The following is a 17880-nucleotide window of genomic DNA, read 5'->3' as shown; positions in this document are numbered from 1 at the left end:
GAGTATACTCGTCATAGGTCGGGAAGATTTTTACACTTTCTCCTTCTCTGATCGCTTCCCTGACAGGAATTGGGGCGATCAGAGAAGGAGAAGCACATAGTCCCTCCCTAACCCCCCCTTACCTGCCCCGATGCGCTGTGATTGGTCCCTCTGCAGTAATGGACCAATCACAGCGATCGTGGGCGGGTCAGAGCTACAATACAGCTCCTGCCGGCTTCTCTGGTTGCCTAGCAACCCCAGCACGCCGGCTTCACTGGAGCTTCAGCGCTTCGCTCCCTGCGCTGACAGTGAAAGCCGATCACGTACATGCACGTGGGAATGCGGTGAGGCACCACATTCCCCCACGTACATGTACGTGATGTTGCGTGAAGGGGTTAAGCCACACATCCAAACCCTCACCACCATCTCTTGTATTCGCGCCTTCCTCAACCCTAAGTCGATTAAAATACTAGTGCATGCTCTCGTCATCTCCTGCCTGGACTACTGCAACATGCTCCTGAGTGGCATCCCATCTAGCACTCTCGCTCCCCTCCAATCTATCCTCAACTCTGCTGCCCAGTTAATCCACCTCTTCTCTTGTTTCTCCTCTGCCTCCTCTCTCTGCAATCCCTTCACTGGCTCCCCATTACCCAACGAATTCAGTTTAAAATACTTACAACTACATATAAGGCCGTCCACAACCTGTCCCCTCCTTACATCTCTGAGCTACTTTCCCAATACATCCCCACACATAATCTCAGATCCTCACAGGACCTCCTCCTCTGTTCTCCTCTCATCTGTTCTTCACACAATCAACTATAAGATTTCTCACATGCCTTTCCAATACTCTGGAACTCACGACTCCAACACATCAGGCTCTCCCCCAACATAAAAACCTTCAAGAGTAACCTGAAAACCCACTGTTTCAGTAAAGCCTACCCTCTGTAATGAGCATGCTGCCACCACACAGCCACTTGAGCAGCCTATACCCTCACCTAATGTGTTCTCCCCTTCCCTTGTGGATTGTAAGCTCTCGTACACAGCGTCCTCTCCCCCTCTGTACTAGTCTGTTAATAATTTTTTGTTTATTGTATTTTAATATTTGTGTAACCCCAGCTGAATGTACTGCGCCATGGAATTAATGGTGCTTTCAAATAAATAATAATAATTGAATAAATGGACTACGCATCTGTAGAAAAAAAAGTTTAAAGTATTGTTTCATATTATTCTCTGTTTTTTTTATATGACTGGTCCTGTGACAGCAAGGTCCAGAACCAGCACCCGGCACCTACTCTACGCTTGAAGAAAGTACAGCTTCTGTCAACTTACATCAGAACCATTAGGTGGTCACACGTAGATTTATATAGGATAAACATCTTGTGACACAGTATCATGAAAGCTGCCTATCTCTTGCCACCTGTTTCTGGATATGTTGAGCAAAGAGAAAAGGTAAGGATTGATACCTCTTAACTGTAAGCTAATGTATTTTCAAAGTGGTGTTAAAACCTAAGTAACATAAAAACTCAAGCTAAGACATCCTGAAATAATAACCCCCATTGGGCACCACACACCCTAGCCTTCTACGTTAGGATGAACCCCAACTATTCAAAGGAGGAAAGTCCATGGAAAATACATCTCATGATTACATGGTGACTGATTGCTGGTATTTCAGAACTTAATATTCTTCCCTTAGCCTTTGATTATCCTAAATATCTATCAATGCTTTTGCAAGGGGTCCATAAGTAACCATTCCGGGTCTGGCCATGATGTATGTGAGTCCATAAGAAACTGAGTAATGGTGGACTCCTGTCTACCACTTCAATTTTGGATTAACAAGTATAAAACATGTTTACCCAGATCACTATGCCCACCCACATGGGCCCAGGCATCTGTCAAGGTTTGTCTAATGCTGATGCCAGCCTGCTTTATTCTGTATGGAATCCCTCAATTATTAGAATTTTATTAAAAAAAACGAGCCATAGCTTTTGTGTGCATTCAGTCCAAATGCATGTGCAGTTGTAAATCACAAACAGCATCTTCACCAGACTTTTCCATCTTCTCATATAAATGTTATCACACATCATTGCGACAATATAAATGATCCCTTACGTGGTTTTAACAAAGGTGTTGTACATTTTTTAGATACTTTCAGCCATGAAGAAGAAAACTTGCAGATTTAAGTGATAAATAACATTGAATATAGAGATGACTGAATTTCTTGAAATTCGTATCGGGCCTGATTCACACAATTAGGTTGGCATGGTTAATTTAGGTCTAAACTAATTTGACCCGAATCAAACATGCCTCACTTGCCCTGAAAAGTCATGTCTACCCTTCTATAATTATTAATGTCAAAGTTTAATTTTTTTAAATTAAAAACTAAATTATTCCTTTTTGGAAGATGACTTCTTCTATGTTTTCTGACCTTAAAAAAAAGTGGCCATCATATTGAGCAATTCATGTGATTGGTTAGAATCATTGGGGCACATTTATTAAGACTGGCGTTTCAAACCCCTAAGCTGGCGGTGGTTCCGCTAAAGTTAAGAAGAGGCGCAAGCCTTTTCATAACTTCGGCGGATCCTCCACCAGTTCTAAATGTAAGACAGCTTCCATGCTGTTTTACATTTAGACCTTTTTTTACGGCTATAGAAAATAATGAATGAGATGAGCCTGACGGCCCGTCCCCTTTTCCAACCCGCAACAGGCCAATGTTTTTAGACCTGGCGTCACTTTTTTAGACCTAGGCGTAATTCAGCTTAATAAATGACCCCCATCATTTTTGGGAAAATTCATAACAAATTTGATTCTAATTAAATATCATCAGCTGTTACAACATGGCACACAACATCCCTTTCCTATGGTACATATCACATATACCTATCATACATATAGTTGGGGGGTCTCAGAAAGCGAAGATTCTATAAACTAAAAGAACTGTCTATGTTGATCTGAAGAATAAAGTTAGCTCAATGAATTTAATTACTTACAATGTAATTTCCCTGTTCAAGCAAGGCAACAAATTGATATCTTATCAAGGAAAAGAATTACCTAGGAAAAAAGAAACTATTCAGTGATTCACAGCAATCAGGAAAAAAAACTGACTGCAATGCAGTAAAATGTTCATTGTTGTGTCACCTCATTCTATTAAAATCACTCCCATCCCTTAAGGGTAATGAACACATAATTTATTATGGCTGTTAAAGATACACCAAATTCTCAGGCCTTAAAACCAAATGTAACGGTTCTAAAACTTCCAATAAACTACATTAGTGTGTAGACTGTAGGAAAACCACACGTACCGTTGACAGCTCATGTCTGTAACTGAACATGAACTAATGTATATTGGAAAATGTAAGAAATCCAGGCTGCAGAAGACATTGCACATAAAGTTTTCACTCCTACTCAAACATAGTTTGAAGACAGACATGGACAGAGTGTATTGAAAAAAATATATCCCCAAGCATATGAATGCAACTATAGACATTGCATGACTTAACGTATATAGATATTAGCATGCATATATGAATAAGCAAGTGGAAACTAATTCTGATTCTAACCCCACCAAGACCAGGGGTCAGGATGAATAGAAACATTGAATTCCATATATATGAATTATAATAGAGCAGGTTAACCTTCATTCAATACAGATAAGTCCACCCTTACATTAGACTGAAGTTGGTTAAGGACTCCAATATTTTAAGAAACCAACTTAATACATCGCAACATTCTAAAAACCATTTACGGGATGTAATGCACAACCACTGGGTGGCCACACGTATAGAGAAGACATTTCTTAACACAACATTGCAAAATCATGTTTAAAAAAATATATATATATAAAAAGCTGGGCTTCATATTGACACATACTGTAAATCAGGACATGTACAGCCAAGAGAGAAGGTAAGTAGGGAGGGACACAGCTGTATAATGAGACACAAATATGTATCACTTAGAATCTGTTTTCTTACTCACCAACCATCTATAATCACAATACACATAAGACAATCATTCATCTCTTAGACCTGCCTTCAGCTTTCGCCTGACTGTAGTTAAGGGCTCATGCACAGAACGCAAAATACGGATCCACAAAAAATATGGATGACATCCGTGTGCATTCCGTATTTTGTGAAACGGAACAGCCGGCCCTTAATAGAATGGTCCCATCCTTGTCCGTAATGCGGACAATAATAGGACATGTTCTATTTTTTTGCGGAATGGACATACAGACATATGGAAATTGAATGCACACAGAGTAACTTCAGTTTTTTTGGTGGACCCATTGAAATGAATGGTTCTGCATACGGCAGCAAAAAAAACCTGAATGGACATGGAAAGAAAATACGCTTGTGTGCATGAGCCCTAATAACGTGGACTCCTAATGAATGACTGACCTACAGTCACTCATTAGTATCTCAGCTGTCTTGGATTTTCTCCTGTCTGGCCAGACATTTTGGGGGAGATTCCTTAAAGGGGTTGTCCGAGTTCAGAGCTAAACCTGGACATACCCATAATTTCACCCAGGCAGCCCCCTGGATCGCGCAAGGCAAGGCAGGGCTCCAGACTAAAAAAAATACCTAGTAGCCAGTGGCTCCTGAACTAAAAAAATTTAGGAGCCAAATTAAATTTTTAGTCGCCAAATCAAAACCGAATTAAAATTTTGGTATCGTGACAACGCTACGCCGATCAGATTGGCGTAGGGTTGTTTCGATACCAAAGTTTTGATTCGCTTTCGTCACCATAAAAAAGTATTGCGATACTCAATACTGTGCAAAAAAAAAAAAAGCTGCGTGCATTTCGCATTTTATGAAACGTTCGGCCCATAATAGAACAGTCCTATCCTATTTTTTGGGGTGACAAGGTGACTAAAAATGGCGAATGCTCACCGCATAGGAGAAATTTTAAAAAAATGTAATAGTTTGGACTTTTCGGACACAGCGCTATGTAATATGTTTATTTATTTTATATGTAAAATAGGGGGGATTTAAACTTAATATTTTAGGGTACTTTCACACTAGTGTTTTTCATTTCCGGCATAGAGTTCCGTCACAGGGGCTCTATACCGGAAAAGATGTCTTCAGGTCAGTCTTTTTGACTGATCAGGCAAAAGATAAAACCGCAGCATTCTACGGTTTTATCTCTAGCGAAAAAAACTGAAGATTTTCCTGAATGCCGGATTCAGCATTTTATCCCATAGGAATGTATTAGTGCCGTATCCGGCATTCAAAATACCGGAATGCCGGATCCATCCTTCCGGTTGAACCGTGCGATTTTCACGCATGCTTGCTAGGATGAAAGTCTATTCACTGTATTACTTTCCCTTATAACAACATGGTTATAAGGGAAAATAATAGCATTCTTTAATGCAGAATGCGTAGTAGAAGGTCAATATAATAAACATTATATACACCCCAATATAATAAACATTATATACACCCCAATATAATAAACATTATATACACCCCAATATAATAAACATTGGTGGCGCAGTGCACCCCCCCAACACCCCAGTATAATAAACATTGGTGACGCAGTGCGCCCCCCCAACATAATAAACATTGGTGGCGCAGTGCGCCCCCCCCAACACCCCAGTATAATAAACATTGGTGGCGCAGTGCGCCCCCCCCTCCCTAGTATAATAAACATATAAACATTGGTGGCGCAGTGCGCCCCCCCTCCCTAGTATAGTAAACATATAAACATTGGGGGCGCAGTGCGCCCCCCCCAACACCCCAGTATAATAAACATTGGTGGCGCAGTGCGCCCCCCCTCCCTAGTATAATAAACATATAAACATTGGTGGTGCAGTGCGCCCCCCCCAACACCCCAGCATAATAAACATTGGTGGCGCAGTGCGCCCCCCCCCCCCCCTACCTAGTATAATAAACATATAAACATTGGTGGGCAGTGCCAATGAGGGTTAAAAAAATAAATAAAAATTAACTCACCTCCTTCAATTGATCGCGTAGCAGCCGGTCTCCTGTTCTTTCTTCAGGACCTGTCAAAGGACCTGTGGTGACATCACTGTGCTCATCACATGATACATCACATGATCCATCACCATGGTAATGGACCATGTGATGAAGCTCAGTGACGTCACCACAGGTCCTGAAGAAAGAACAGGAGACCGGCAGCTACGCGATCAATTGGAGGAGGTGAGTTAATTTTATTTATTTTTTTAACCCTCATTGGCACTTCCCACTGCGCCACCAATGTTTATTATACTGGGGGGGGGGGCCGCACTCAATGTTTATTATACTGGGGGGGGGGCCCGCACTCAATGTTTATTATACTGGGGGGGGGGCCGCACTCAATGTTTATTATACTGGGGTGTTGGGGGGGCGCACTGCGCCACCAATGAAGATAACTGACCTGTTAATACAAATACAGGAGGCGGGTGCCGGAATCAAATAGCCGGCACCTGACCTCTATGACAGGGAGCTGCGATCAGCGGCAGTTAACCCCTCAGGTGCCGCTCCCTGTCATAGAGGTCGAGTGCCGCTATTTGATTCCGGCACCCGCCGCCTCCTGTATTTGTATTAACAGGTCAGTTATCTTCATTGGTGGCGCAGTGGCCACAGCCCCTCCTCCTGTCCCTCTTCTTATTGGCCGCGGCGGCAGCAGCACAGGGGGAGGTAGAGACTCCTTCTCCACTGCGCTGCTGATGAGAACATGATAGTTCAGCTTCTGTGCCCGCCGCTGTATTCAGAGCTGCGGCGCGGCTCTAGTCGCAAATGGCGACAAGACTAAAAAGTCTTGTCGCCATTTGTAAATTCTAAGTCGCATTGGCGACCATTTTGGTCGCCATCTGGAGCCCTGCAAGGGCTCTTTTATTTACAATAACACACTGCTACGCAGAGGTTTCCACCCAGCAGTGTGTTCGGTGACGTCACCAGCTCTGATGGGCGGGCTTTAGCGCTGCCCTAGCCGTTTTACAGGCTAGGGCAGCGCTGAAGCCCGCCAATCAGTGCCAGTGACGTCACCAGGCTCACTGCTGGTCAGAATCATCCACCTGGCAGCCCTATAGAGTGCCCGGTACATCCCCGGAACTCCAGAAAATGCCTTTGCCCTGCGAGATTAAGCACAGGGCAAAAGAGAGCATCGGAGCATGGACTGCTCCGATGCTCAATTCAGGGGGGCTGCCTAGGTGAAAATGGGTATATGTCCGGGTTCAGCTCTGAACCCGGACAACACCTTTAAGATTGGAGTTTAATAAACCAATCTTAAACTGAAGTTTGTCATCAAGTGAAATGCACCATTTTATTAACGTGCATATCTACTTTTAAAGGGATTGAACCATCTGGAACATTGATGGAATAGTGCTAAGATATGTCAACAATGTCAGATAGGTTTGTGCCCCACCTCCTATCTAGCGAACGATGCCTCTGAAGTGAAGGAGAGCACACCATTCACTTATTTTCAGAAGTGCCATAGCAGTGAATGGAGAGCGCAAGCGTGGGCACCTCTCCAATCACCGTTATGGGATTGTCAGAAATAGTCAAGATAGGACTTGGCTATTTTCCTAATTCCCATAATGATGAACGGAGGGTGGCCAAGCATGTGTGGCTGCTCTGTGTTCACTTCAGGGTCCCATTCTGTAAATGGGAGCGGGTCCCAGAAGTGGGACTCGCACCTATCAGACATTGATGGCATATCCTCTTGATATACCATCAATGTCCCAGAAGGGAATACTGCGTAATAAATGTGGGATATCTTATACTGTCCTAAAGGCAGAAAATGAGGTCCATGCCTGCTATTAGTAGGCACCGATTTTCACAATTTGCATAATTGTCTGTTTTCAGCAATTCTAAATCGGTCAGATAGTTGATGGCGACTCTCTCTCTCGATTAACCCTGCTAACTTTTCTGAACGTTTTGAACAGTGACAAGAGGCAAGAAACGTGGCAGTTTAAAGTATAAATATAGCAAACACCTTCATTTGCAACATTTCTACCGCAATATACTGGCACAAATCCTTGGATGAATTCCCACCTTAGCATATGTCTCTTACCCCATTTGTCACTTCTCCCCCTCAATCTGTTGGTTTTCATATGTTCTCAGACATATAAGGAATGATTTGGAGAACCAGGAAGCACATTAACGGGGTTCTCCAGGAATTAAGAAAATGAAAATACTTAAATATTACTTTATTATGAATATATTCCCAAATAGATTTCCTTAGTTCTAATGGCTCATTTTGTCTAAAGAGCTGCCTCATCTTCCTCTCTGCTCTGCTTGTCAGGGATTATGATCCTGAATACAGATGAAAAGATCTGCAGCTGAATCTCTGTAGGAATGGAGCTCATGAGGAAACATGTAGTACAGAGAGGAGATGGGGATGTGGCTGATGAGCAGCAGCATTTTTATGCAGTCTCCATTTCCACAGTCTGTTCTGTCTGCCATCTCTGTACTTCACGTCTCCTCGTGAACTTCATTCCCACAGGGATTCAGCTAAAGTTCTTATCAGCTGTATTCAGGATCATAATCCCTGACAAGCAGAGCAGAGAGGAGGATGAGGCAGCTCTTTAGCTCAGTGTTGTGAAGTAACTTCTCCTGCTGTGTGATTAGGGCAGATTTTGTGTGTGCTAACAGGACAGCGGACATTTTATTTCTCCTAATGATTGCTCCCTAGACAAAATGAGCCATTAAATCTAATGGGTATTTGGGAATATATTTATAATAAAATAATATTAAAGTATTTTAATATTCTTCATTCTCAGAGAACCCCTTTAATGTATTCAGCTAGTCACATTTGGAAGAGGCAAAAATGCTTTAAAAATACAAATGCTTACATGATAGGGCAAACCGATTCACCAAACATGCAGATAGTAACAGTCCTTGTAAATAGTATGTTTCCTACATACTTTAATCAGAATGCTTTATATGGATGTTCAGCACTTCATCTTGATTTATGTGCAGCTCATGTAGTTAAATTGGACATAAAACAACCGGTTACCTCATGAATACTGGTTCTAGCCACTATATGGCTAGACAGAAGTATGTGTGTGTATATATATATATATATATATATATATATAGTTGCAAGAGAAAGTATGTGAACCCTTTGGAATGATATGGATTTCTGCACAAATTGGTCATAAAATGTGATCTGATCTTCATCTAAGTCACAACAATAGACAATCACAGTCTGCTTAAACTAATAACACACAAAGAATTAAATGTTACCATGTTTTTATTGAACACACCATGTAAACATTCACAGTGCAGGTGGAAAAAGTATGTGAACTCCTAGACTAATGACATCTCCAAGAGCTAATTGGAGTGAAGTGTCAGCCAACTGGAGTCCAATCAATGAGATGAGATTGGAGGTGTTGGTTACAGCTGTCCTGCCCTATAAAAAACACACACCAGTTCTGGGTTTGCTTTTCACAAGAAGCATTGTCTGATGTGAATGATGCCTCGCACAAAAGAGCTCTCAGAAGACCTACGATTAAGAATTGTTGACTTGCATAAAGCTGGAAAGGGTTATAAAAGTATCTCCAAAAGCCTTGCTGTTCATCAGTCCACGGTAAGACAAATTGTCTATAAATGGAGAAATTTCAGCACTGCTGCTACTCTCCCTAGGAGTGGCCGGCCTGTAAAGATGACTGCAAGAGCACAGCGCAGACTGCTCAATGAGGTGAAGAAGAATCCTAGAGTGTCAGCTAAAGACTTACAAAAGTCTCTGGCATATGCTAACATCCCTGTTAGCGAATATACGATAAGTAAAACACTAAACAAGAATGGATTTCATGGGAGGATACCACAGAGGAAGCCACTGCTGTCCAAAAAAAACATTGCTGCACGTTTACAGTTTGCACAAGAGCACCTGGATGTTCAACAGCAGTACTGGCAAAATATTCTGTAAACAGATGAAACCAAAGTTGAGTTGTTTGGAATAAACACACAGCACTATGTGTGGAGAAAAAGAGGCACAGCACGCCAACATCAAAACCTCATCCCAACTGTGAAGTATGGTGGTGGGGGCATCATGGTTTGGGGCTGCTTTGCTAAATGAATTCCCAAGTTTATCAAGACATTTTGCAGGAGAACTTAAGGCCATCTGTCTACCAGCTGAAGCTCAACAGAAGATGGGTGTTGCAAAAGGACAACGACCCAAAGCATAGAAGTAAATCAACAACAGAATGGCTTAAACAGAAGAAAATACACCTTCTGGAATGGCCCAGTCAGAGTCCTGACCTTAACCCGATTGAGATGCTGTGGCATGACCTCAAGAAAGCGATTCACACCAGACATCCCAAGAATATTGCGGAACTGAAACAGTTCTGTAAAGAGGAATGGTCAAGAATTACTCCTGACCGTTGTGCACGACTGATCTGCAACTACAGGAAACGTTTGGTTGAAGTTATTGTTGCCAAAGGAGGTTCAACCAGTTATTAAATCCAAGGGTTCACATACTTTTTCCACCTGCACTGTGAATATTCACATGGTGTGTTCAATAAAAACATGGTAACATTTAATTATTTGTGTGTTATTAGTTTAAGCAGACTGTGATTGTCTATTGTTGTGACTTAGATGAGGATCAGATCACATTTTATGACCAATTTGTGTAGAAATCCATATCATTCCAAAGGGTTCACATACTTTTTCTTGCAACTGTATATATATATGTAATAGTACTTAGGCTTTGGCATGTTTTCACTGCTAGAAAGCTCCATAAAAACTGCTAGTGTTTTTAGCCACAAAATTGAGAAAAACAGCAATAATCGAAAAAACATGCATTTCAGATTTCCCACAGACTTTCTGGACCTGACAAAAAAAAAAAAAAAGAAAAACAAACACAAAATGCAAGGGCAAAACATGCCAAAAAACACCCCTAAGTGTGAATCCCCCATTATACTGAATGTAAGCTTTTTAGTCTACATGACTAAATCATCTACTGGAGCACAAGAGATAATCTGAATATCGGTGACATTTGTTTAATATGATAAATTGTTTTAATGAGAAGATTTCATATACCTAACTGATGCATACCGAATTCATACATTAGCAACATGATTAAGCATAAGATTAAGAGAGTAATAATATTCTTAAGAGACTTGCTACGGTTAAAGGATTTAGTTGCCAGTTTTTTTTACAAGGAGAAAGAAAGCCCATCAAAACACATACAATAAAATGAGAAAGGCTCCCATACACTGTGCCAGACACTCCTCTCAAATGCACCAACCGAAAGAGCAACCATTCCGGAAATTACTCCCAAGTCCAAGAGGTAAAGAAACTACAAAAAGTCAAATATATTTTTCCTTTTTATTAATATTTGCAAACAAAAAAATAAAACATTTTCAAAAAGTAAATAAATGAATTAAAAGAAGTAACAACATTCAATTTAATGAGCAACAAAACCCTAAATCTATTAGATCTAATAATAGTCAAGTCTGAAAGTAATGAAGGTAAACCTTGTTCTTGTATAAAAGACATGTGCCCTGGGCTTAGCAAAAACAAATAATGATGTCCTTCTTATAAAATGTATTTAATGATCTAAATTGTCAGATTATCTTATAGTAACAAGAGTGAAGTAGGGCACACGTAGCACATTATTAAAAGCATTATGCAACTAGGCTGAAGAAGGAGACATTGCAAAATGAGATACCATAGAAACTTTCTCAGGAACAGAAAAGTTCTAGGTTAGGCTAGAGCTACACAGTGATCTTGGTCTTGTGACTGCTGTCATGCCCAACTAGCTCATGGCAGCCTTAGAAATGAATAGGGTCGCAGCGCGACTCACAAGTTTGCTGCGACCCCAGAATCGCTAAATATCCAACCCTGCTGGATTTTTTGCAATTCTGGAGTTGAAGTTGCAGCAAACTTGCAAGTCGCCCTGCGACCCCATTCTTATCTATGGCTGTCCTGTTACCATGAGATAGCGAACAAGATCACTGTGTAGGCTTAGCCTAATGTAAGAAGAAAGGTACAGTAAATGCCTTCTGAATAACTATACAAATGTACTAGAGCTGAACTGATCATATAACTCTTTAGTATTGGAATGTGTGCAATAAATTTGGATATTTAGCTGCAGACCATTACATTACTAAGACAACGTACTCTGCAGGATTGTACAGCTGAAAAACAGTCAAGGTACAAAGTGACAAATGTGGAAAAGGACATGTGCTGAAAGGAAGGAAACAAAAGTAAAGAAGATCCTGCTAAGCAGAACTTTCAATCTACTGGAGAGGATGGGAAGAGTGTATTAGTTACAGTACTGATTGCATATACAATAGGGAAAATAGCGCTACAAAAAGTCTCAGTGTAGCTCTAGCCTACGTAAAGCTGCTCAAGGTGAGGTTTCCACAGCTGAGATGATACTGTAGGAGCTGCCCTGAAGAAATCTTAAGAGGTGGGAATGAAGTAATGTAAAGAAACTATTGCATGGCATTAGATGAATAAATGTGCCAGAATTCTGGCTTAATTTGCACCAAAAAAACTGTGTACATGCCTTGTGCCACAGTTATTGTGTGGTTCTGGCACGTTTGGCAAATTGTTATACAGATTTGAAATGGGTCGAGGCTTAAGAGAGCATAGCCTACAAAAGAGGGCCATGGCTTAAAATGTTCTAAACTGAATCAAAATTGGGTCTACTGTAAGCCAACAGGGGGCATAACAAGAGAAAGAAACATGTCTAAAAAGTGTAGCAAGATGTTGCAAAGGTGATACATTTGGCCTGACTTCTGCCTTACCGGTTTAGTTTTAAGCTATTTAAATGTAAGACAATAATAATAATTGTGTCCTCCTTATGAGTTCTGCCAAAATGCAAACTCATGTGTGCTACATCGGGACGTTCCATGTCACCACACAACATAGAGTATCTAAAAGAAAAACTATAATGTTTAACATATAAAAATGTAAGCTACCAAAGGGTGTGGAGCGATAGGTCCTAGTGAAAAATCTACTGAAGTGTACAAACTACTAAACACCACTGCCAAAGAATATAAATGCAAACAGAAATCACGACTGACTAGCAAATATTGGCATGTCTTTTCATAGAAAAATGGAATTAATTGGATTCCAGTTTTCTTGCCGTTACGTTGCTGCTGCCTAAACCCTCTAATGTTTAACTTATAATCATGATTTCTTTGTGCAAATGACCGAAAGAACATAGAGTCCTCACAATCCATAGCAAACCAAGAGCTTTATACAAGAAGAATCATACTTTTCAGGTGAGTGAAAAACAGACAACATGAGGTTCATTTCTTATTTCCCCAAAGAAGAGATGTGCAGTGCTTATGTAGGTGAGCTGACTCTGTCACATAAAGCTTATAAAGACTGTATGTGAAATGATGATGTTGCGAACTGCTTACTTGCAGCCAGACAGAAGACAGAATCGCCAATTCCTTTAAGGCAATCGATGCTCTCAGTTCTGCTACACCTGTACCATCAGTGAAGGAAGGAGGTTTGAATTACGCAAGAAGCGATACACATACTGTATATAGTTTCACCTTGTCACTGGGTAAAGCTAGCAAAGTGATGGACTGTGATAACTACAGCTTCCCCTCTAAACATATGAACACTGCACATGTATGGCGGGAGAAAGAAATGCTTCATGTACCACCCAGTTCTCCTGGTGAAGGTGACTACTTGCTATCTATGTGTTTTCCCCCTGAACTCACTAGAATCAGCAATTTGCTTGTCATAAGTAATTTCATTAGAGCAAATTTTGTGAAAGTGCAACTGAAACAAGAAGCTATTCTCCATATATATCTGAAATCATAGAAGCATTACCTCCTAATCCAGGCCTGAGACGGTTATCATATCCATCCAGGAGTCTGTCTAAAATTCTTGTGAATATGGTGATGTTATTTTTTGCATCATCATCCAAAACTTGTGCTAACACTTGCCTAGACAAAAAAAAAAAAAAAGATACGCCGAGGGTTAACATATTGGACATGACAGAACCAATGCTTTTGGATGATTTTGAAATTGGGTGATGTAGCCACCACGGTTTCAGCATCAGCAATAACGTTGGAAGACTCATAACAATATGTTTTATTGTGATATTAATTATATAACCGAATGTATGCACATAAAGAGACACTTGGTTAATACAGCAATGATTGGAATGGTAGGCCTTACTGATCAGGCATGAAACTTTAAGGATGCATTGACTTTTACAAAATATTATATGTCACTGCTAAAAGTGTATCTTTTATTGTATAATACAAATAATGCAAAGACAAAGTCAGATTCAATAAAAATGTACGTTGTAAAAATTGATCAGAAGGATATATAGATATTGATACTTTGGATTAAAAAAAAAAATATGTGTTTGGTATTCACCGGGCATGAAAACATTGTCTATTATAAGCTTCTCCAGATACATCTTAGTCGATAAAGTAATTAAAATACATTGCGTTAAATGTTCCATAATGCATTAAAAAGGAAAAAAACAAAACAAAACTAAATTTAAGGAGTAGAATTCAGTGCTAAAAATTAGGACTTGAAACTGGATAAATAGGGAGTGAATGATGGTAATACTACATTATAGAATAATACAAATAATAATTAATGTTTAAATACGTTATGTTCAGGCAAATATAATTTCTGGCTCTGTCTTACCAACTTTATAGTGTTACTTCAACCATTCTATTGGTTGAGCAAATTGCAAATAACAGAAAATGAAACAAAACGAGCTTGCCAAAAACTAAACTGAAGGTAAGCTTAGGAATAAAAATTGGGTATCCTGTGCTGAATAAAATAAAAGAAGCTAGTTACAATTAATGCTCTGGCCTCCGCTGAGTTATTTTTGGGATATTTCTTAGGAACGGCATGAATCATAAAGCCCATGAAAAAGGGGTAAATTATCCCTTTTGCGAAATAACATCACAGATAAATATACCGTAAGCTGTGACAGAAAGAAAACACTTCTTTGTATTTATGTTGACATTATAAACCTAAAACAACCAGCAGAAAGTTGACTAATAAAGCAGCCGCTGTTTGTGTTGCCATTGTACACTGGCGCCACCTAGAGGGTCTTAAAACAGATTCTGATTGCTTTTCCAGGGACAAGACTGTTTCTGAAAAATACTGTAGTAACTTCAGGTTGGATGGCAGTAACTCCAGGCACTTCTTTCTCATACAGTTCTGCACATTTGTAGACTTCATGGGAATACAGAAAGTTGGTGGTGCACTTGTATACGTCTACATCAGGACTCTATTGCTTATAGCCAAGAATCCAATCAGTGGATATAATGGACACACTCAATAAGAAGCTCTGCTCCTTGCAGATAACAGCTATAGGGCACTGTGCACTTGCAGCATTACTGAATCACCCATTCTTTAAAGTAATGTGACTTTTCCAAGCATTATGCTCCAATTAGCTTCTTATTGCTAAGGGCCAGTGTCAAATATGTTTTAATTAAAATACCAAAAATGTCTAGCAGCCAGAACCCAGCTTAAAGGTGATTAGCACCGTGCAAGAAAATACAACGTGGAAACATTAGCTCACCTTGATGACTCCCACATCACAATGGTGACAAGCAGGGCTATCCTTCTGCAGAACAGCCGCCTATTATCCATTTTGGCTTTCATAACAAGAGACCTGGGATAGAAAGAAGAAATAAATAAGAACATTATTGGGAAGCACTTGGATAGGAAGAACAGAGCTGAGGAACTTACAGAGCATGCAGAGAGGTTCAAAAAGATGGTCCAGGTGGATCTCCAAGGTCCACGATGACCATGAATGTCACAGTCACCATGGACACAGTCTCACCATGAGAACACAAGAAAGTCCATGTGAACCATGAAGCTCGTGAAGCCATCTGGGTTCTGCAGACATAGTTCAGAAGGTGCATGAACAAAGGTTCTGCAGTGGAAAGTCCACAAGGACCATGCATGGAGAGAATGCAGAAGCACTTTATGAACCTTGAAGAAGGCATAATAGAAAGTGGACAAGGGCTAGGAATAAAGCCTCTCCAAGCATCTTCCTGGACCATAACCCTCTTACCTGGAATATCAGTCTCAGCACCATGTGCTGCCCCACTTTGACAAACCACTATTCCTCTGCTTTACACATGGACACTACACAAAAGGGACCACAGGGACTGCCACCGAAAGGCTGGCAAGACCTAAGAGCCCAAGGAGAATGCCAGAGCACTAGACAGATCTACAATGTAGAGCAGACACAACCAACAAGCTGAGGCTCTGGCATCTCCGGGGGTCGCAAGTTCCTTACAAGCCACCAGACACAATGCTGAGGAGCCTCCTCCACAAAGGCTCATTGTTGTCTACCTGGAAGGGATGCAGGGGATGGTGCCAGCCCGGAGCCTGCAGAGGATGCTGGAGTTGCAGGTGCAGAGAGGCTGCAGTAGCTGAGATACATCCAGATCCTGGCTGCTATGAATGGAGGAGGGGCTGAGCGGGAGCGCGCTGCCGATGCTGCTGTGGGGGGCGCGCACTCGTGTCTGTGCACGCGCCCGGCTCTGGGAGTCCCCTCAGCACGGCAGACAAGGATGGAGAGGGGGGGAAGATAGGACCCGCACACGGTGCACGGTCTCCCACCTACATATGATGGAGATATGATGCTCCCTGCACCCAGACATCTCCTAGATCTGCAGCTGGAGCATGCCTGGGTCCTAGAGCCTGCAGATCTCTCTGCATCTTCCAACCTACTTCACTGCTGCTGCACCATCCACAAAGCCACCACTTCAGTAAGCAGCCCCATAGGAGAAGAGCAAATTGCATCAAAATCCATTTCTAAAAAAAATAAATGAATTTTTTTATTTTGTTTTCAATTTAATTGGTTTCCCATGTAATACATTCATATCATTGTTACATAACTCGTGCAGCAGTGCTCCTCTGATCTTCTGCAATGTGAACTCTATGTGCCTGATGTGTCAGCAACCTAACTACATGGAAATCAATGGCAGGATCCCATGTGGCTGGTAATATAGGTCCAGTCTCATCCCGGGCTAATGAGGCGGATCCCCCCACGGCCCCCCCTAGCTTACTGGCTTTATTTCAGAAGACCTGAGTCTGTTTTCTTCTTGCATCTTTTATTATCTCTTCTTTCTTGGCAGCCAATATCCTGCTGGCTCCATAAGAAAGTGCTTGCAGGTAATAAGTCTTCTGCATAGTCAGTCATTGTCTGTATCTGGCTTCGTCGGTGCAGGTCATTCAGTGCTGTGCGTTGCAGTGATTTAGGATAACTATGCCATGCTATCGTCCATGTCACCATCCTGGGTAGATGCACCTTTGTAGGAGTTGTGATTGTCCCCTTACTTCTGCCATTGCTGCTGAAATCCACTTCTCTCTTCCATTTCTCTTGTTTCTCAGATTCCGTGTATCATCATCACGCAGTCGGCACCGGTGTTGTCTAGGCTTCATCCTGATTGACTCCCTACAGACCTTCTACAGATGTAAAATATTAGCAAGATAAAGGCTGGCAGAGGATATCTCATGGATTTGACAGAACACGGTTCAGAGGACTACATCTAATGCTGTACGTTTTGTATCTGTCAAAGGAAAAACAAAGCAACGATGTACCTTATATATACAGTATGTAGATATCATCCGAAATCTGCTCCCCATGTATTCCTCGTTATCATACAGCCCAGGTTAGAGCCATTGTAGCTTCTAATCAGAACAGAATCTCCTTTCCTGGATCTGCGCTGTTTATAAATTTAGAGGCATTTAGATCCATAAACTGACCTCAAGAAGCATTCATAAAAAGGTAAACTTAGTGTGGGGGCGTCACCTATGGAATCGTCACCATATTGCCCCTCTGTAATCAGGGGCGTACCTACCGCCTAATCCGCCATAGGAAGTGGTAAGAGGAGTGGTGTTACATAGGACTGCAGGTGTCATCTACTACATTATCTGTACTCAGAGAGATACCACTGTGTTATCAATGGCGTTACATAGGACTGCAGGTAACATCTACAACATTATCTGT

At 41.2% G+C, this 17880-nt stretch overlaps 1 protein-coding gene across 1 annotated transcript in view; it reads right to left on the bottom strand.

The window, feature by feature from the left end:
* The window catches only part of GABRA2 (gamma-aminobutyric acid type A receptor subunit alpha2), a 225780-nt gene extending 209484 nt beyond the window's left edge, over positions 1-16296 (bottom strand). Inside the window, exons 1-3 of the mRNA XM_040420547.1 lie at positions 16218-16296; positions 15436-15528; positions 13713-13828 (exon numbers count right to left, since the gene is read on the bottom strand). Coding sequence (XP_040276481.1) covers positions 13713-13828; positions 15436-15518 — 199 coding nt within the window. The 5' untranslated portion in view covers positions 15519-15528; positions 16218-16296. The remainder of the gene's footprint in view (positions 1-13712; positions 13829-15435; positions 15529-16217) is intronic.
* Between the last annotated feature and the right edge of the window lie 1584 nt (positions 16297-17880).

This window comes from Bufo bufo, chromosome 2, assembly GCF_905171765.1.
Source record: "Bufo bufo chromosome 2, aBufBuf1.1, whole genome shotgun sequence".
Taxonomy (NCBI): Eukaryota; Metazoa; Chordata; class Amphibia; order Anura; family Bufonidae; genus Bufo; species Bufo bufo.
This window is presented reverse-complemented; position numbering and strand designations above follow the sequence as displayed.